Source organism: Echiichthys vipera (assembly GCF_963691815.1).
Source record: "Echiichthys vipera genome assembly, chromosome: 1".
NCBI classification, from domain to species: domain Eukaryota; kingdom Metazoa; phylum Chordata; class Actinopteri; order Perciformes; family Trachinidae; genus Echiichthys; species Echiichthys vipera.
Window position 1 is genome coordinate 30,797,013 of NC_139826.1, and position 21,791 is coordinate 30,818,803.

A 21,791-nucleotide genomic window follows, 5' to 3' on the forward strand; every position below is an offset into this window, starting at 1 on the left:
TCAGTGTGGATGGGCCTGTGGTTGGGTGCGTAGGTGTACGTAGGCGTGTACTTACTCAAACCTGCTCCCCCACGACACAGAAACACACACGCACACACACCTGTAAATTATTCAAAGCACCAGATGGGGACAGCGCAACCGACAGTCGGCATGAGAAAGAACCGGGCGGTCATGAAGTCCCAAAATGTTGTCTTATTTTTATTTTTTTATCCAGTAAAACCAATCAACCTAATGCTTTTTATCTCAGAAAAGCAGATCACTGGATTCCACCAACAGTTGTTTGAGTGCATCCATGTGTTCAGCAGTGGCCTTTCACTCTTCCCCTGCCAGTGTGAGCTGGCTCCAGACACTGCCGCTGCAAAGGTCAGCGTGTGTGTGTCCGTGTGTGTGTGTGTGTGTGTGTGTTTGTTTGTGTGTGTGTGTGCATGTAAAGCGACAACAGTGATCTCTATAATGGGTTTTGTTGTTCCCAAAGCAGATGAAGACTGAGATTAGGCTTAAAAAGGACAGTGAATTTATTAGGCTTTCATTTCTGTGAGAACCATAATCCCAATGGAAGTAAAAGCTTTATTAGCTCATGAATTATTGCAGCCTGCCTGTCTGTCCGACATTATTTTCACAGGGCACTCGTGCATTAAAGTAATACTGAACTGAATGTCCTCTTGACAACTTGCTTTTACCAGTTGCTGTACTGCATTACAGCAACAATGGCACCAGCTGTACCCTTTTAACAAAACCTCTAGTCTTGCCATACAGGAGGAGATGTGTTTATGTTTCTGCTGGCTTTAGCAGCTTTTTGTTTGGAATAATGTTAGTGACTTTTTAAGAACATGCTCTGAGATGATCTGGATTTTGGCTTATCTTTCACATCACATACCCATGCTCTAAAAAAAATGCAATATTTGTAATGGTTTGTTGTGCGAGAATGATTTTTTTTTTTTGCAGCACCCATTAAAGTGCTCTTGTGTCCAGCTCAGCACCTTTTGTGCCCACCACACACATTTAGCTGAAACCTGTCATTAGAGTAAATGGCCGGGCCGAGAAGGGGGGAAGCAAGAGAAAGATTACTAGAAATCAGGACTTGTCAAGGCTAACAGCACAAAAGTGACATTGTACTGTTTGCTAGAAAAACTCCATCCTGAGAGGACATTTGTAACATGTAACCAAGTGGGAAAACCACGTCAAGAGAACGAGCCGACCAAAATCATTTATTAGAGTGGTGGATTTACTCAGAGGCAAAGTGAATTTTTTTGGTGCGACTGTGCACTTAGACTCATGAAGAAGACAAGGAGAACATACAAGAACATAAAAAGAAGAAACGCTGAGGCATATATGCAGAGGCGATTTACCAATTATGTCAAGTAGGCTATAAAGAGAAGTGTAAAGCTGTGTGCGCGCAGTTAACTTTGCCCCATCTGAAAGGTTCACTTCACGTTTTGACTTCTAGCAGGATAAGTATTTCCCATCTGTCTCCCCCATATTCATTTGCATCCATTATTGAGTTCTTGAGGTGACCTCTCGTCCTGCCACTCCATCTAATTATTCCTAGCTCTTGTAACTTTACAAAGCAGCATCACAACCGCCTGCACTCGCCTTTTTATAACGAGAACTTCTAGTGGACCATTTAAACCTTCTGGGTCCAGTCGTTGTAGAGCACTACCATTTAAAAAGTGCAAGGTTTTTCACTTTCATTGGTGTCAAGTTTGTATGGAGCTGAAAAATGAGTGTGCTGCATGAAGATGTTTTTTTTTTTTTTTTTACCACAAGCTTTACTTGAACAACTTCCTAGAAATATTCTTGGATGTGAAAACAAGGCTTTGATGGTAAAGCTGGAAGAGTATGACATAGCATATACTTAAAACACTGTGGTAAAGCCAACATAGATTTTGCACCTCTAATTAAAAAGGTCAAAACTAATACAACAGCTAGAAAAATAGCAAGCTTGTGTCCTTTCTCAAGATTGGATTAAACATGTAGCTTCCCATCTTTTTAAGCCATAAAATGTATTATTATTTTAGTTAAACAGTATTCAAGTTTAAGTAAGTGTATAGTATGCTATGGTATGCTGTTCGTTTTAATGCCTTAAGTGGAAAACGTAGAAAGAGAAGACGATCTTCCGAACATATTTTTACAACAGCTTTCCACTTAACATCCCAGTCAGGCTGTTATGTTGTGTGTGTGTGTGTGTGTGTGTGTGTGTGTGTGTGTGTGTGTGTGTGTGTGTGTGTGTGTGTGTGTGTGTGTGTGTGTGTGTGTGTGTGTGTGTGTGTGTGTGTGTGTGTGTGTGTGTGTGTGTGTGTGTGTGTGTGTGTGTGTGTGTGTGTGTGTGTGTGTGTGTGTGTGTGTGTGTGTGTGTGTGTGTGTGTGTGTGTGTGTGTGTGTGTGTGTGTGTGTGTGTGTGTGTGTGTGTGTGAGACTGACAGAGAGAGTGAGAGACTGACAGAGAGAGTGAGAGATGGAGGATAATCACAGCGTCTCTTGAGTGTTTGTGGATGCCATAAACAGGAGATACATTTTCACTGTATTTTTTTTTTTCATTCAAGTTTAACAGGCGGTCTGATCCTGCTCCTTCATCCCCATTTTGATGCTCTTCTGAATCACACGGGCAGCTAGCTGCTCGTTGCTGGGAGACAGATTACTTCCCCCTCAAGATGCATTTTGAACTCAATCCCCATCACTGTTGAGTTCGGCTTTGACGGCTAATTCCATTGCACATTTGGAAGAATTGTGAGCAAAATAGGAGCAACTTTTCAAATTGTTTGTAAGTGCAACTTAAAAAGGTTGCATAAAGGTCTTAGATTCAGTACAAATATTTGACACTGACTTGGATCAGATGAAATGACCAGACGTAGCAGAAGTTCAGCAGCGTTTCGATTTACTTTTTATTCTAATGATGGGTGGAAGTCATGTAAACATAATGGTTCCAGATACAGCTGCATTTTGCTCTTTTAAAATTGATTCACAATTGTTTTTATTGAAGGTTAAAATTCAGGCGTTTAATTGAATATTTTTTACCATTTGCATTAAAGTGGACCCTATTATTCATTCATTCATTCATCTTCAACCGCTTATCCCGGGGTCGGGGTCGCGGGGGTGCTGGAGCCGATCCCAGCTGACATCGGGCGTGAGGCGGGGTACACCCTGGACAGGACGCCAGTCTATCACAGGGCCCATAGAGACGGACAGAGACAGACAACCATTCACACCTACGGGCAATTTAGAATCATCAATGAACCTAACATGTGCATGTCTTTGGATTGTGGGAGGAAACCGGAGTAGTGGAAACCCACGCAGACAGGGGGAGAACATGCAAACTCCGCACAGAAAGGCCCAGGATGCGAACCTGTAACCTTCTTGCTGTGAGGCGACAGTGCTAACCACTACACCACCGTGTGGACCCTATTATGAGAATAAGAATGAGGTAAACGTGTGAATGGGTAACCAGTCTGACCCTTACCCATGAGCAGATCTGCTTAGGATACAGACTGCTGTCAATGCCTCCATTCAGACAGTGTTTTCTACTTTTCCGCATTCTGAGATCGAGCGTTTGCAGATTTTTAAACAAGGTCACCTGCTCCAGGAAAAGCACGACGGGCACGCCCATGAAGTACAGCTATGCACAGCTCTGGTAGAACGTGATGCCGTTTGCTACATGTAGCTACACGCTAACGTAAGGAAAAGCAGTGATTGCTTGTGTAGTTCATTGCTCTGTAATTTTGTATCCAACTCCTGCTGCAACATGTCCGGTTGTGTAGTGTTTGGTTTAGAAGGCTTTATTTGTGACTTTTGATGGTAGAAAATCGTACTATACACTCCGCTGCAGTCATTCCTCTGCAGTAGTACGGAGACTCATCCTCACATCACTCATAACTCTGTCGGTGTTGGAAGAAGAGCTAATTCTCATGATTTCATCTCAGTTGAACTTATGAATTTACCACAGGCCCTCTGCCCTGAGTGGCAAACACAAAACAATCATTATCAACCAAAGGAAAAACAAAAAACATTTCTAAAATGAAAGAGCTGTGGTGCAATCTGCTGTGCAAAAAAAGATTTTTAGAAATTGACTGCTAGAGGCTAAAGAGCAGAGAAGCAATGTGAATAAGTCTTTGTGTGATATGGCTGAGATAAAAAAAACATTTTACCACTGAATTTAACTGTCCACATCTCAAGGCCCACACACAGCACTGACTGTTTACTGATTCTTACAGAGACTTTACAAAGATTTTTGTTTTCAAGACGAAAGTGAGTCTGCTCTCGTTTGATAGTTACCACAAGTAAATAATTGTCTCAAATGTATTTGGTGCACAGGGGAAATTACACCATAGATGCGAGTGCTCACACACAAACATACAAGTGCACAGCCTTACACAAACACCTATGTATTTGTTACTGTCGCCTATGAGAGAGGAGGGGGTGTTGAGGTGCTACTGGCTTTGGGTTGCTGTAAAGATTTAGTATTACATGTATGTTACATTATCACCTGCCTGTCCCCACTGAGTCTCTCAGGGCACTAGTGACACAGCACAGTGTCCCTGTCTTATCCGCAGTGATCCTCCGCTTATATCGTTCCTGTCTTCTGTGCTCTGCTTTCCAGGGAGCAGCCGATCTACACCACCAGGGCCCATGTCTTCCAAATTGACCCAACAACCAAGAGGAACTGGGTCCCTGCCAGCAAACAGGCCGTCACCGTCTCTTATTTTTACGACAGCACACGCAACAGCTACCGTATCATCAGCGTGGATGGAACCAAGGTATGTGTGTGTCTGGGTGTGTGTGTGTGTGTGTGTGTGTAACCATATGAGAAAGAGTTAATGGGAAACATTTAACTAGTCTCAGGAGAGACTGCTGAGGCAGAGGAAAAGCACTCAAAGCCAGAACTGAACAAAAGGAATTGTGAAGTGTATTAATGTTACATCTGCAGCCTCCAGTGATCAGCAACAACTGTAATGCAAGTCAACTGAGGACCATTTCTTATGTCTGTGGTGTCCCGCTGTTGATGCGAGGAAAGTTATATACGGTGGTCCAATTTCCCTCCAAACATCTGACTTAGAAAACAACTCACTTATAAGGATTCATATTGCAAATGAAGGCAAAAACCCCGCATAAAATAATGCAACAGTTGTTTAAACCAATGTACTGTGTACTGTGTCACACCTAAACTCAGATGTGTAAACAACCTAACAGCGTCTTTTGTCAGTTTTCTTTTGTCATGGATTTGAACTGGCCCAGCGATTAATCATTGTTTGCCAGAAAATTGTGATGTGTCCAAACAGTCAGTTTATAAATAGACATGAAGCAGAGAAAATCCACATGTCCACAGTTGAAGAACTAAAATGTGTGCTCAGCTTTATTTCTTGATAAATGACTAATTATTAGTGGATTTTGATCAGTTGTTGATTATTTACAGACGGATTACAGCCATGAAGGCCTATAGCATCAACTTCTGACCAAACTACGCTGTAGTTCAAAGCCAGTTGATGGAAACGCACCTAATTCAATGGATAAATAATCAATAATTAAATGGAGACACGGCTACTGTTTGCTTGTACTTATGACCTGGATGCTGAAGGACCCCCCCCAGAAACTTTTTTACATGAATCCCGGCTGCAAACCGGTTTCCCTGTCAGGGACAAGACGCATACTGTGAACTCATTTTGAACTTTTTAAATTGTGCATGTGGTCATGGACACATCATACGCATGTGTCTATGTACAATTTTCACACCTGCTTCCTCCACTAACTGAAAGAGTAGATAACGTGTTTCCATGGCGATCAGAGTCTCCTATGTGTGAAAACTGGAGGAGAATTATGACAGCGGTATCCCTCTGCAGACACTGTCAGGCAATCACCTTTCGCACAATTTTAAATCTCACAGATTACCTGCAGAGCCACTTTAGAGACCTAACAGGTTTACAGCTGTTCGGATCTGTTTGTGTCCTCGTAGTTCGTCTTTTTACGGTGCAGTTTGGGTGAAGGGCCGGTTGAGCTCAGTCTTAGGATTACCAACCCAACAGCTGAATGGTGGACCCCACAGGAACTCAACATAGATATATGGGAATGTTAGGTATTTGCATGCCAAGCATTTTCTGCTATTGAATAGGACCTACTTCTTGACAGTGACAAATAAATGCAAACGGCATATGAGATTTTAGTTCTGTCGTGATATCTCAGAATAGGAACACATAATCATGTGCATGTTCATCTTTAAAATACATAAAATTAATTATTTCTCTATTCCTGCATAGCTTTGTTGAGTCAAAATACTGTATGTTAGCTTCAAAATAACTCTCTTCCCACAGCTAGAAACCACAGAGGCAAGACTCTAATCTGTTATGTCATCCAGCAGCACTTATGCAGCTACAGGACTGACAATACTCCTTTCATGTTTTTTCTTTATTAGAAAGATATTTCTTTCATTGAATGCATCTATAGCTTTGTATGTCTTCTATATCCTCAAGGCCAGGATTTCACTCTTCGCTCTCCCACTCCTGTTATCCTCCCTGTCCTCTTGACTCTCCACTCTAATGTAACCTTGAGTAACATTACTGCTGCCTGAAGACATTATATGACACATACTGCTCTATGTGAAGTATGACGAACATTTGTTACGTGTTGTGTATTTAATTTTATCCCTGATTTCCGTTAATGTAAGTAAATCAAAATGATGTCGGTATGAAAAAAGTAACCGAAAGCGAGGAAATGTGAAATGCATGTTAAATATAGTTTGTACTGTGTGCACTGGCTGTGATGGAGACAGTTCTGTCAAGAAGAATAGTCTGTTCTGCCGTACACATTAACCATGACGGACCGTCAGCTTATATTCATCCATTTCGTGATAGCCGGGCAACTCTCTGCTGATGATATAGCAAGTAGAGGAGCAAATCAGCAGTTTTGGCTGTCGCTCATCCTGAGTCGCACTTCTCATGCAGCAATGTACCACTATGACAACACGCTAATGGGGTTTTTTGCTGTACTTAATGAAATATTCCAAGTGTTACTTTCCGAGCCAACGTAAAAATTATGTTTTCGATGCTTTTTGCCTCGTTCTGTTTTCTATTACAACCTACTCCATCTTCAACTACATATTTTTTTCTTCATGTCTTACTACTTCTCTAACAGCCAGTGTCCAAAATTAACATTTTGGCTCATGTGCATATGGATGGAGCTGAAAGACATGTGCCTGCCAAGAATATGATTCAAAATCCTCTAAGTGAGCTTGTTAAATGTGTTTGTGACTGGTAGATTTTTAACTAGTTTAACGTAAACACCAATATCACAACCTACAGCCAAGTTTTTTGACAACTTTGTGGCAGCACCCCAAGTACACCATATAGTTTCTTAACCTGTGTGTCATAAAGTTTTGTTTCCACTAGGAAAAAGATTATTTCCACTGGGCATAAAAAGGGACATGTACGCCTTCAGACTCCGGTATTTGCCCCCCACACTTTTAAATTGGAGTTCGGATGAATAATTAAAATCAAGCTAGACTGTGTTCTTTATTGTATTCCCAGCCACCCCAACGAGAGACTGCACTGGGTAACAAGTCCCAAAACAATATTTTTTTTTAGTGCACAAACACCAGAAGTTCAGTAGTGTAAACAAGATTGTATATTACTTTCTATTGTGTCAGAACAAACCCAAACCAATGTGGTTATTAACCTCTTCCAATGAAAAGCCAGCTGTGCGTCAGCCACCTGTGAAGACTCAAAGTAGAATCCTATTAAATAAATATGTTGTGACGGAAACTACCCACTCATCTAGTCTCAGGGTTAAATCATAGTTCAGCAAAGATAAGCGTGACGGTCTCTGTGGATCTAGGGTTTGGGGGTCAGAACAACTTCTTCAACACCTTCGTATTCATTAATTACCCATGCACGTTGGCTTATGTGCAGCCCGGAGATTGCATGTTCCAAAATGTTAGGTTATATAAGATCAGGGCTTTAAAAAATACAGAAGTTAACACTTAATTTCTAACTTTTAAATTAGGCATCCACTGTTATGATTATGGAACGCTTGAAGACCAGAAGATCTTAAAGTTTAAACTTTAAAAAGGTTAATAGTTTATGTGGAAATGCAGAAAGCAGCCTTCACTATAAGATTTTAATGTGGTGGTGCACCCCCGACTCCAACTTAGTTAACCTCCCTCCTCCCTTTGGAAAACAGACCTGCGTCATTGCCACCAGGGAACACTGTTTTTGCAGTCCTTAACATGTGCTGAGACTAATGCATCAGGTTATTAAACTGATTGGCAGACATACAAAAAAAGATTTAACATTTCACTTCAGCTACATCACACCTCTACTTGATGAGCAATCACAATTTTCCATTTTGCCACCTGCCTTGATGAGAAGACATGGCGACCGTCATCTCGTCTTTCGTCTTTGGCTGTGTTTCAGTTAAAACGCCGATGCCTGTTCATCGTCATCACGGCCATCCTTGCTTGTCCCTATTTTGATATCTTTCAAAAGGATATTTATCCTTGTGGGCCGTACATTCAGCTGGAACTCACTAAATTGCAATCGTTGACCAATAAGAGAGTAAAATAGTGAGGTTTTCAAATGTTACGAGCATGCACAGTAATACCGACCCACTTACTTACTTTTTTTAAATTTTTTAAATCAGCACAATATTCAACTCGCATGTTTTAGAGTATCAGGTTTCATTTTTATATATTTTTTTTATCAAAACCTTTTATAATATGGGGAATGGAGTCTCAAGTTATCTTGGGTTTAGGCATTCCAGATAACCGACATTTAAGTTTTTAACATATTAAAAAAGTGACTGCTCTGTGCAGAGTGTGTTCTTTTTTCTGCCATGACAAAATCTTCTGGCATTTGGTGCTTGATAAGTGATCGCAGCACTTTCCTCTCCCATGTTCTACATCTCCTATCTTACTGACTCTGCAGATTCTGTGCGCTCTGCAGACTCATAATCAGCCGAGGAAGATTTCCCCCATAACCTCCTGGCTATCTCTGAGTTTCTAACTGACCCTCAGGCCATTGGCCAGCCCAGCTTCGCTCTGCGCCTCCTGTGCCACTTGATCCCCAGCCCGGCTCACCACCGGCACAGCTGCCAGCGTCACTCTGTTCACCCTCCCACTCTCATTCGCTTGCTCACTCAGTCGTACACTCACACATGCCAGCATACAGCCACAGAGCCCACAAAGATAGGGGCAACCAGGTAGTCCTGTATGTTAATTCGCAGATCATTTATAAATGCCTTTTTCTGTCAATACCCATGTTTTTATTTATGTTTCTGCAGATGTTCAACCATAAAACAGGATCAATAACCTGTTCAAAGATTTGTTAGGCATAAGGCTGCACTGTATGGTTGAATTCATTGTCACAATATATGTCTCTTTCAAAAACTCCTGATCCCAAAAGACAAATAATCCACATTAAGAAACTGGAACTAGGGGATGTTTGGTATTTTTGCTTAAAAAAATGTTCTGGATTTCTGTTGATCAAGTACTCGATTCATTGACTTGAATCAGAAACTCTTTATATTTAAAACATCAACTTCATTAACTTTTTTATGTCAATCGTCGATAACATTGGATTATGGTCCAGCCCTAGTTGTGAGCTTCAGGCAGTCAGTGGGACATGGGATCCGTAGCGTGGTAGAGGCGGGTTCAGTGACTAATTGTAGCTTTATTTTGTTCCATCTGTAGGTTATTAAAAAAATACCAGGCCAAACTTTTATCTGTATCCATTTTATATTTGTTAAAATATCTGTCATACATCTAACAGCTCAAGCATGTCATGTTACTTCTTCAAATTGGCAAGCGACTTAACCTAAGTTCAGAACATGGTATATAGAGAGGTTCTTGATAGTATTTCTATTATACAATGGAGATGAAACTGAGAAGAAGTCTGACCTGATAAATCTGATAAATTTGAGTCTAATATGCGTTAGTTTTTCAAAAGGAAACAATGTATTTCGATTCATACATTTCTTCTTGACGGGTTATGTTAAAGGGTTGGTTGGCTGTGCATATTTACTGTTCGGTAACCTCATTCTCCTGCTTTTGTTGTTTCTTCAGTCTGCAGCATCGGCCCACTTTCTTCACAATAATCATTAAAGTTTCATCTTATCTCAACACTTCTCTTTGGGCCAACGCGGTGAGCTCTGTTAAATATTCACTCAGTCGCTCGACATGAGAGGTGTTAGAGTTCAGGCTTTGCTCAGGTGCCTCTTCAGGGGAAATTAGGTAACCTTTGTTTAGCTAAAGCCCCTGCCACAGTGACGACTTTAAAATCAGATTACCGGCTGGGCACCTTGGTAATTTGCCACTCTGCTCATAAATCCCGGATGTAGGAATGCAGATAAAAGATCTTTTTCTGTGCATGTGCGGTGATCTCTCTCTTCAGGAGTCATTAGCATTGTTCTGAATGGGTCAGAAATGAAGGCATCGATTGTGTGCTAATGTCCTCATTCTGTGAGCTTAGTCTCTGCTTTTTCAGTCTCTGTGTCCAGTAATGATGCAGTATAAAATGCTTTAACACCTCAGCCACTGAAAAAGGAGGAGAGGGAGACTGTGGGGGCGTAGAAAAGGACACGAGTCTGTCAGCAATTTGAATTCTTGAATCCTGTGATCAGAGCCATGTTGCTATGAAACAAGGGCTGCACTGTGATTAAACCGTCTTCCATTGTCTCTTAATTGTTGGGGTAATTTGCATGTGTTGCTTTTAAGTTCTCTTATATCTTGGTAGAGAGAGTGGTTGTGTGTACATCTGCGGTGGTAAATTAAAGCTGCTTGTGTTTACATGCACATCTACCTGTTCTACAGTGAGGCAGTAAACACACAAATCAGTGCAGTCTGGCCAGGCTGAAATTGGGTTTCGAGCACGTATTGGTTTCTTCTGTCACTGCCTTGCGCACTAGTTACAATTTTAGACCGCAGCAGACGTTTTCTAGCAGCTGATTTACTGCGTAGCTACAACAGGTGAACTTCTGCTGTAGCAAATATGAAACTGTAATTTGAGCACGTAGAGGTTAGTGGGCCAGCTTTTACCACTGCATCATCAGTTTGTTTGTTTATTCACTGGTATTAAGTTTGTTGTGAGCAAATCGTTATTTTCAATTACGGAACAAAATGTCCGGTAAAAAAAATCAAATGTTTTGCTTACGGATTCAGTATATAGCTACATCGATATACAATGTTACTGCTCCCACCCACATCTCCCACGGACGGCTTGACCATAATAAATTGAGTGGGGTGTAATGTGTGGTGTTTCTCTCTTTATGACCCACAAAGCTTAGACTCTATTTGTGATTGTGTGTGTGATCACATCTCCAATATGGACAATTTTTAATTTATTACTTGCCCCAGTTGACGACTCAAGTAATACAATGTCATGAAAATATGTCAGCCATTTTCTGGTGCTGAGATTGTGAGGCAGCAGCCGTCTTTGGCAGCTGTAAAACCTCCTTTAACAATTTGTCTTTCATTGGACTCTGAGTCATCATTAAATAGCAAAGACTGTTCGTGTGCTATGGACTTAGTGTACCTGTCGATTCAGACAAAAACTTCCTGATTCCTGATCGGACAGACACTCCCACATCATGCGTAAATAGTTTCCTTGTAAATGAAGTTGTTTCCTTTGGCTGGGATATACAGTATTATCGTATAGTAAACTCGTAACATATCTTAAAATAAATAAGCACTGAAAATGGATTATTTGAGTCACAGGACATTGTGAGAAACTGACTCACCATTTGCCATCCACCATCATGTGTTATGTTTCTTTTCTTTGATTTTACTGTATGAAATGTGTTAAGAGAAGATTGTTACTCTTAAACTACTTCTAAAGATTGCTTTGTATTGCAGAGAGGCTCTCAAACATGCTTATGACTCAGGCTGTTTTGTTTTTTTAAGTGGATCATCCTAAGAAAAAAAAAAATATGCCAACGGCAATCAAACTCGTCAGTGTGAAGATAGTGAAAAACATGGGCAGGCCGGGGATTACAGATCCACTCTGCTACTCTCCTTTGCTTAACCAAACGCACTATTCATCATGTGAACGAGCTGCTGGATGTCCTTTAATATGTCTTGGCTGAACGAGACACACGATTTTCAATCACCCAGAAATAGGCATGTTTCTGAGGGAGTCAGATGCACCTGAGAATCATGCTGGAAGTTATTACATCATACTGATTACTATTATGATCTCCAACAGGGCTAGTAAATTAATTATGAGTTGTTTTGTCCTAACAGGCACAGCACAATTCAACAACAAGGCAATTCAAAGTGCTTCACATATAACATTAAAAGCATTGGGAGAAATAACTCATAAAACATATACATTTAAATCATATAAAAGATTGTTACAGTTACAGAAGTTACAGTGCAGTTTACTGAAAAGCAGCGGCAAACAGAAAAGTCTTCAGTCTTGATTTAAAAGCACTAAGAGTTGCAGCAGACCTGCAGTTTTTGTTCCTGATATGTGGAGCATAAAAACTGAACGTTGCCTCTCCATGTTTAGTCCTGACTCTGGGGACACAGAGCAGAACAGTCCCAGAGGATCTGAGAGGTCTGGATGGTTCGTAGCTGAGCAGAAGAGCTGAAATGTATTTTGATCCTAAACCATTCAGTGCTTTGTCAAAGAACTGATTTCAGTATACTTCTGTTGGTTGACAGACAGGAAGCCAGTTTAAAGATCTGAGGACTGGAGCGATATGATCTACTTTTTTGGTCTTAGTGAGGACTCGAGCAGCAGCGTTCTGGATTAACTGCAGCTGTCTGATCAACTTTTTAGGGAGACCTGTAAAGACACTGTTGCAGTAGTCGAGCCTGCTGAAGATAAATGCATGAACAAGTTTTTCTAAGTAATGCTGACACATAAGTCCTTTAATCCTTAATATATTCTTTCCGTGAAGGTGATCATCAACAGTACCATCACACCCAACATGACGTTTACTAAGACATCACAGAAGTTTGGCCAGTGGGCAGACAGCAGGGCCAACACTGTGTTTGGACTGGGCTTCTCTTCGGAGCAGCAACTGGCCAAGGTGAGAGGAAACATTTCTGCAGTATGACATGAAATCTAGAGACAACTGATCTCGACTCAAAAATGACCTAATGGTATATCTGATTCTTAAATCCTCACTATCACTAACTAATCATCTCCAAAACATTTGAAGATGAGTCACACTGCATTTGACATTTCAGCTTGTATTGGCACTAATCATCACATCTCTCTCATATTTTCAGTTTTCTGAGAAGTTCCAGGAGGTAAAAGAAGCAGCCAAGCTAGCAAGGGACAAGTCTCAAGACAAGGGGGAGACACTGAGTAATGACTCCCAGGTAAATTATTTCTCTCTGCTGTCTGAAATTTCTGATTCTGTCCTGCTGCCTCCTCTGCAGTCACTAGAAAACTAGCAACCCTGCAGAGAAAATAAGCAATTAAAAGATGCAACTTTAGCTCAACACCGACGTGTACAGATTCTGTGTTTTAGAAGCTTCTGACATAATCCAGTATTAACACCAATCATTCATGTAAGTGTGATACAAGAAAGGTCAAAGGTCATCCTAAGCTGCTGACTACAAGGCAGGCACCACAGCATTTAATAGTACAATTAAGCCAGTGAGAGTAATAACACAATAAAAGCTTCAATTCTCAGTTCAACACAAAGGATTTTAAATTGATTACTGAGCTGAGGCGTCCTTTCTCTTTTTCTGTGTGGCCACATTCTCCTAAATCATGCACAAGTAGAAGGAGCTGGTGGGATTGCGTTTAACTGGAATTTAATCTTGTACGATTTCATGCGACAAATAAAATTGATTGATAATTCTGTCAGTAAGTAAACAACATTGATTTGAGGTAGATCCAGCAGTCTGGCCTGCTCTCTGCCTGCACTGACTCCAGATGGTAGGACTAAGACTCATCTCTGAGGAACACAAAGCTGCTCGGCCATATGACATGATAAATACTGGCATCAGTTTCTCTCCACACCTCTGCTGTCATAGCTGACATGTCGAGGGTTTTTACAGTGTTTTATTGAAAGAAGCCTCTTTTTTCCACAGTCAGAGCAAGATTTATGAGACCCATTGATGGATTTTTAACCCATCAAACCTTTAGAAAGCTGCAGGTGGACTTAAGCCAAACCTACCCAGAACCATAACACGCCTTGCTCTATTTCCTAGGAGGAGTCTGGACGTGAGACACCCTCAGCCAACCAGGCGTCCAGCATTAACGGGACAGATGATGAGAAAATCTTTCATGTCGGTCCGGAGGCTGCTGTGCTGAAGACCGAGAACGAACGACTCAAGAGTGCAGTAGAACAGAGGTAAGTTTCCCCGTCATCGTAATTGTCCCTGCGCCAAACCATGCTCAAATGTTCTCCCTCGTCGTTTTATTGCTGTGGGGATGATATCATGTCCCCTAAGGGCTCAGAAATCACCTGATCTAAACATTGTACCATTGACGCTACTATACTCCACCATTTAGTTATATGGCCTTTATAATCCAGATGCTGAGTGTATTAATCGGTAATTGCATCAGATGCCGTTCCAGATGGGATTAAAATGACTGAAGGGCGTCAAGTCAAGTACAAATACATTGTGTGAATTGAGCCAGAATTAGTATTGAGTAACAACAACAAAAAATCGTTTGATGATTGATCCAGATGGGATAAAAGGCCCTGAGGTAGAAAAATAAGACCAATTAACAACGCTGGCACACGAGAAAATAAGAATTAAATAACCATCTGCATGAGTGGTTTGTGTAATGTTATTTAGTTTCAAGTACTACTACATAATTTTATATTTTAATAATTCTGGACCTACAGTATATATGTGGCCTTTCTTACTTTATTGGTTGAAGTGTACCTTAAATAATTACATAAATGATGCCTGCTAACTACATATTGTCTCTTCACCTCACATAATATAAATAAAATGTAAAGCTTTTCCCTCTAAGCTCAAGTTTTCACAGGTACCATCATAGGAAATAATTAGGAAATTAGGGATCTGTAAAAAAAAAAATCTTTATCTTTGTGTGTTTAACATTAGTTTCAACCAAGTGCATCAAGCTTACATGTATCGCTTAACTTCTCCAGCTTGTGGTTGTAAAAGTTTGGTCCACCATTGCTGCCTGTCTGTGTTTGGTCCTGTTTCATGCCTTCACAAGGCTTTGAGATTTTTTTTCTTGTGGAAGTGTCACAGCAGCGAAACAGCCGAGGACTGCAGAATGCTGCGGTGCAGGTCTGTCCGCGTTTGATGGAGAGCAGCACACTTTAAACCAGTCATGCATAAGGAAGGGAACAGCGATGCATACTAAATAAACATCACAACCTCTCCCACCTCATTGATAAGACAGAACCACACATTCGCGGTTTGCAAAGATAACAAACTGTATGTTGGTTCATCAGAATCAGAATCAGGTTTATTGCCAAGTAATTTGCATTACAAGGAATTTTCCATGATTTGACAGTGCTTACATGGAAACAGACTTAAACATAAGCATACAAATGAAAATATATCAGGGCTGCAGCTCATTAGACCGTTGATACTTTTCCCACTTATTTCTTTTTCTTACGACGTAAATATTGACGTACATCACGGCTAATTAAGTAGTTGGAAGGAGACTGGAAGGGTTTTTGAAGCATTATGTGTCGTGTCAGTGGGCACAAGCCCCGGGCATTTCACCACGCACTGTCTACATTTTTCCTCCATTAATATCTCCCCTCCTGGATCGCTCTCTTTCTCTCCTCTCTGACAGCAACACCAACACCAAGAAGTGGGAAACAGAGCTGGAGAGTCTAAGAGAAAATAATGCCAGGCTGGTGGACGCACTGCAGGAGTCCTCCGCTAATGTAGAAAGCTGGAAAAAACAACTCGGTGTCTGCAAGGAAGAGTGTGACACACTCAGGGGAAAGGTAATACAGTCGGAGAAGCTGAATAATGCACGCAACCGATCAATCCTGCTGGTTAAAGGTGACGGGTTAGAAAAGCTGCACTACAGACCGTCACAAAATGAGCAGATTATCGGTCCTCCTTAGGTTAATATATACCTTAAAATCTGTATAGTGGATGGATGAGTCGCTCACCAAATTTAAATGAATAAATCTCAACTTTCTTCAATCTGAGCGGGCAAAGTAGTTTGGATTTTATTAGTTTGTGTGTTCCCTGCACCAGAGTCCACTATAAATAGAATCATTTTGGTTTCATAATCAATGTGGGCTGTTGCTGCAGCTGGGCTGGTGTTGCAACGATGCTCGTCATTTTGTAACATACTGCAAGTTTCTTTCTGTCTGATTGTTAGTGTCAGTTTCCAAGATGACAAATGAAGAGTATGTGTGAATATGTTCTAAAAACTTGTTGGCACTGATTACTTTTTATAATAAAAACTTGACATTTTCCATAAACAACGTCTCTTCCTTTTCCCGTTCTGCTTGCAGATCACCGAACTAGAAGCTCAGTGTAACGAAGCCGAACAGGAGAAGCAGAAAAACGCACAGCTGTCTGTACGAGTGCAGGAGCTGGAGACTGAGCTGCACGACAAAGAGCAGGTGGGACGTCTGCAGTACATTTCTCTCGAAACAACAGAGCAGGGTTGTCTGTAAAGTTTGTAAAACAATGTGTTTTTTTCTAACGGAGGTGGTGTTTCACTCAGGCCTCCTCATCATTTCTTGTTCTCACTCCGTACCACTCCTCTCCCTCAGGAGGTGATTATACCTTGGTAGGAAATGATAGGTTTTGTTGTGGGAGCTTGGGTTTTGTATGGTTTTGTTATTTTCGCATACCCAGCTAAACCCAGACCTTTCTTCTGCCCAGCGTGTTTTTGCCTTTATTTTTCTTTCTGTGCTGCTTGTGTTTTTTTTTCCAGCAATTTACTTGATATATGTAGTGTTTTGGTGCAATCGAACTCCTGTGTGAAAACAGTGCAACTGGGGAAATTTAAATTCATCCACTGACTTTGTCGGTAGTTGTAGCAGCAGGGGATTTTGGCACAAACGCTATTAGCGGCATTGCCTTATTTCTACTGCATCAGTCACCCATAATCCAAACTAGCTGACTGTCAGCTCAGCGGGGCCTAATGGTGCTGTTTTTTCTAATGAGGATGAGCCCCGCATGGCCACACAGTCTTTTGACCTTTGCTTGTTGCTGGTTAAATGCTGTTTCTGTCTGAACACAAAGGATTAGAAATCTACTCGCGTTGTCATATAGACTGTGTCTCCCTATCAACGTCACAACAGGGAGACACTATCAGCCATGAGTGAAGCAGAGGGAAAGATAAACAAAACTAATTCAGTAACAGTAAAATTATATAAAGGTCGGTATATATTTCTGTTAACCACAAAATACAGTATTTCATTATTTTTCTGTGTTCACATTGATTTTTTAAGCATGTACTGTTCACTTTTCTAGTTTGATCCCCTAAAAGTGACACAACTGACTATTTTTAAATAGTGTGTATATATATATATATATATATATATATATATATATAGTGTGTATATATATACATGGGGGGAGTTAAAAATAGGGAAAAAAAGGGTCACAATTCGCCCAACCCAGGGTGACATCTTCATTAGGGATTCAACTAACAATTATTCCCATTATTGGTGCATCTGCAGAATACTTTCCCGATGAATCGTTTTGTATATAAAACACCAGAAGAAAATGAAAAATGCAAATTACAGTTTTCCGTAGCTCGATGTGATGTCATCAAATGTTGACGTGTGTTAGTACTGAGTTCTGAGCAGCTTGAAGCATCAAATGTGCATATTTGCGTAAAAAATGACTTAAAAGCTCAATGGATTATCGGTAACAGTTGAAGTTCTCGTCTTCATGTCTTCATATTGCTTGTTGACGTTCAGCAGCAAATGTTTGATTTCTTTTGCTTAAAAATTTACCTAAACGATGAATCGCTCTTCAAATATTGTTGATTAATTTTCTGTTTATTGTCTTAAAATAAATTAAGCACCTAATTGTTTAGTTTAAATTCAATAGTACTGCAAAACACTAACATTTATGGCTCTGCTGCGTTAAGACCCTTTTAAATCGCCTGAGGTAAACAGTGTCTAGGATATTGTAGTTTAGCAGGCAGCCTGAGTATTAATAGAACATGTAAACCTTTCTTTGGAGAGTGATATATCTTACACAACAACAGGAAGGAAGAAGTTCAAAGAGCTGGAGCTGATTTTGAAAGATTATATGCAGAATCACTCCCTTCAGGGGCTTCAGCATTTCCGCGGTCCTGTGTGTCAGCCATGACGCTACAAAAGTGACCGAGGGGCCTGCAGAAGATACAGCAGACGGCCCACAGAGGCTCATCTGCTGAGTGATTCACCCCCGTCTAGAAATGCACATGTTCAGCTCCTCCGATATAAAAAACAAAACGTGCCTATCAATTATTAAGCGTACACTGTGGTGTTGACCCCAGCGCAGGCCAGACGTGAACAGCAGCTGCCGACTACAAAGACTCGGCCAATTACGACTTGGTGTTGGAAATGCTTGGAGCGATGCAATGAACGCTATGAAACTGGATGCAAGGAAGGAAGAGAGAAAGGAAGGAGAGAAGGAACAAAGGGGGAAATGAAAGGATGTGTGTATGTGGCTTAAAAAGCTGCAGAGGAATGAAAACTTTCTGAAGGGTAATGGATGTTAGATTGAGAGAAAAACAAACATGTAAGCAAAAGGCAGAAAAACAGAATTAAGGCGTCAGTATTCTTTCTAGTCTGTTGCTCTGTCTTTTACTTTGCTTTTCATTGTTCCTCACCTGCTTTGTTTTTACTGCCATAATTGTTTGGTACCACCTGAAATGTGTCTGTAGCACCGAATATCGAAATGCTGGCATCAAGTGCATGCTTTGTACTCTTCTATCCGTACTCTCTGATCAGTTTTGTCAATATTGTATTTAATTAATACAAAAGGTCTCGTTGGGATGCTTCATGGAGAAAAGGTTTGACGTTTTAGGAAATATGCTCATTCTCTGTCTTGCCAAGAGTTGGATGAGAACATCGGTCCCACTCTCGTGTCTGCACAGTAAATGTGAAGCTGAAGCCAGGAGACAGTTAGTTTTCATTAGCATAAAGACTGGAAACACAGCAGACAGATATGAGTGGTGTCAATATTCTCTTCTAACTCGACCCAAAAAAGTGTATTTACTATAAATGTTCCAATACCAATTTTTCCTTCCTCACAGCCATAACTTCTAACCTTGTGTGGATGTGATACGATTGCTATTATTGTTGTATGGCCTTGCTCAGGTTATATATATACTAGAATGAATGCCATAGAGCTTTCTTGTATTATCTACCACATGTTACAGTCATAATGGAAAAAGATAAATAAACTACTTTGAAGTAGATTACTTTTAATCGGTGTGTAGACTCGCCTCATCGTCAATACTGATAACAGCATTCTGGGCAGTAAACTATTTCTTTCGCATCTGAAAATGTAGCTTTTGGTAAATGATATTTAATGTTCTTAAGAAAATGTTATAGAAAGCATCAACCTGATATGTGTTGATTAACTGTTGTCTGTGTTTTTTTTCCCCAGGAGCTGGAGAACCTGAGGACGCAGGCAGAGATAATCCCTCAGCTCATGGCCGAGTGTGAGAGCATCACCGCAAAAATGCAGGTACTTTCAAAGCACCCAGGAGTCCTACAAACCCCACGTTTCTCCTCTCATTTGTGATTTACAGCAGAGTATAAATGCTCGAGGTTCCAGCACACGTGAGTGACACAGGCTGAGGCGTAAGCAGCGCTTTCAGTCGGAGGTAAAGAATGAGAGTTCTGCCTGAAGGCTGATGACACAACGTTCCCATCACGTGTCTCACTAACGCACATTGCGGTTACTATTAATACAGGTCCATCCCAAGTAAAACACTGAGTGGATTACTGCCTCTTTTAAAAATGTTCCTCTTCTTGGTCTGTGAAACAGAGATACTACATCTCTGTTACGGCTTATTAGTTTCCTAGCGGTGCAGATTTGATCTGTTTTGCCGATTACAAAACAACTTTGGGAGCTGAACCGATCAAGTCTGATAACATTTCTGTGGGTCTGTGGGTTGTTGGGTGTGAGAATCTGCTGTTGCCAAAAACAATACCATCACCTCGCCTCTTCCACGTAACAAAGGACCTGTTCATCAAGTCTGATTCCTCATTGAGTAATTTCAGACTCTCTGTAGAACCAGAAGTGCCAGGCTTAGCGAATGACTGCACGCCCCGTTAGTGCCAGGTCTGACATGAGCTGCATTGATAGTGACGTTCATCTCGCCCTTTTCTGACTGACTCAGAGCAGGATTGTATCATCCAAGCTGTCATGCATGTGCTGCCTTTCAAGCCGGGGCAGAGAGGAGAACAAAACCAACAGAAGCATGCCTGAAGTTCTTGTGCCGCACAAAGCGAGAGCGTCTGGTTTGTTTCTGCAACAGCCAGCTGGATAAATGACAACAGAACTGGCTGAAGCAGGAGTTTATCTAACCAGCTCCATTAACTGAGGAGAAGCACAGACAATGGGATTACTCAAATACCTCCGTTTAACCAGGAGGCCCAAAGTGAAAACTCTGTCTCATTCAGATAAAAGTCAGTGGGTGAAGCAAAACTGTTGAAAATGTGGCTAGGTTCTTTTTAAAGATGAATCCATTTACTTTACCTCTGTGCTGGTGGTCATGGCTCCTCTCTATTTAAAGACGACACCCCACGTGGAGATCAGGTTTCAGGAGTCAGCTGGACGACACAGCCATGCAGCCGCAACACCCATTTAGCACTCCTATTTTAAACCCCTCCTTTCAATGGTATCTCCGGCATTAATGTGTCAATCGTGTCGCCTGCTAGTCTGACAGACTTGCTTTACCCTCCCATAAAAATGTACCTTTGCTTCATGCAGCGCTCAGTTTTTAGTCCTGATGATGGACACGGGGATTTTGTACTTGCAGTAGGGCTGGAGGATAATTTTGATATATTCAATATAATGTATCATCTTTTAATGGAATCAGTATCGTGAAAAAGTATTTTTGTGTTTTTAAATCAACAAAGACAAACAGAAAATGTTTTTTGAAATACTTGAGTAAATATAATTTGAAATATGCAACATTGCCACACAGTTTAATGCAATTAACATCAACAAGAATACATTACCCCCGATTTCACATACATGAGCACATATTGTGATGAGATGAAGTCCTTCTTCATGGACAGAACATATATATGTACTGTATCATCAAAACAATATAAAAATGTCTATCCTATACATTTTCCCATATAGTTTCTACCCTGATATTGAAAAAGTGGCGAATGAACTGTGTTAAGGCAATATCTACGTCATTTGGACGACACTTTACATTCTGATCCACGTTATGTTCATTTTTCACCAAAGTTCTTAAGAACTTGAGAAAATACTTTTTATTAGTCAAGTATTTAATTTGCACAGGAGTATGCAAAAATAGGTTTTACCATGTGGTTATTTCATACAGACAATTTATCAAATGACTAAAAAACATGCTATATTGTAATATAAATCGCTATCGAGATATGAAATAACCTATATCCGGATAGAAGATATTGTCGCGCCCTGTTTACAGCATTTATGTTCCCCAGAACTCAGCACAAAGTGAGAAATGCTAAAAGGTTGAACAGTCAAACTGCTTTGGACTCTTTGTTGACAGTAACTGTAAGAAGCTCTGTCTTCGGTTTGGTGTTTCTGCTAAGATGAGGACAAAAGAACAAACTTGCACAGCGACATCAAATGCTTGGAAATTCCTCTTAAGAAATGACTTGTATGATTTCCCTGTATACACCATCTGCTTTAATGTGGCTATTGTCCTGATATTCATCCACAG

The 21,791-nt window shown here is 40.7% G+C and overlaps 1 protein-coding gene across 1 annotated transcript in view; it reads left to right on the forward strand.

The window, feature by feature from the left end:
• Nucleotides 1-21,791, forward strand: part of homer2 (homer scaffold protein 2) — a 33,961-nt gene that overhangs the window by 8,191 nt on the left and 3,979 nt on the right. Inside the window, exons 2-8 of the mRNA XM_083912198.1 lie at nt 4,595-4,751; nt 12,880-13,011; nt 13,214-13,306; nt 14,147-14,289; nt 15,723-15,879; nt 16,402-16,512; nt 19,508-19,588. Coding sequence (XP_083768324.1) covers nt 4,595-4,751; nt 12,880-13,011; nt 13,214-13,306; nt 14,147-14,289; nt 15,723-15,879; nt 16,402-16,512; nt 19,508-19,588 — 874 coding nt within the window. The remainder of the gene's footprint in view (nt 1-4,594; nt 4,752-12,879; nt 13,012-13,213; nt 13,307-14,146; nt 14,290-15,722; nt 15,880-16,401; nt 16,513-19,507; nt 19,589-21,791) is intronic.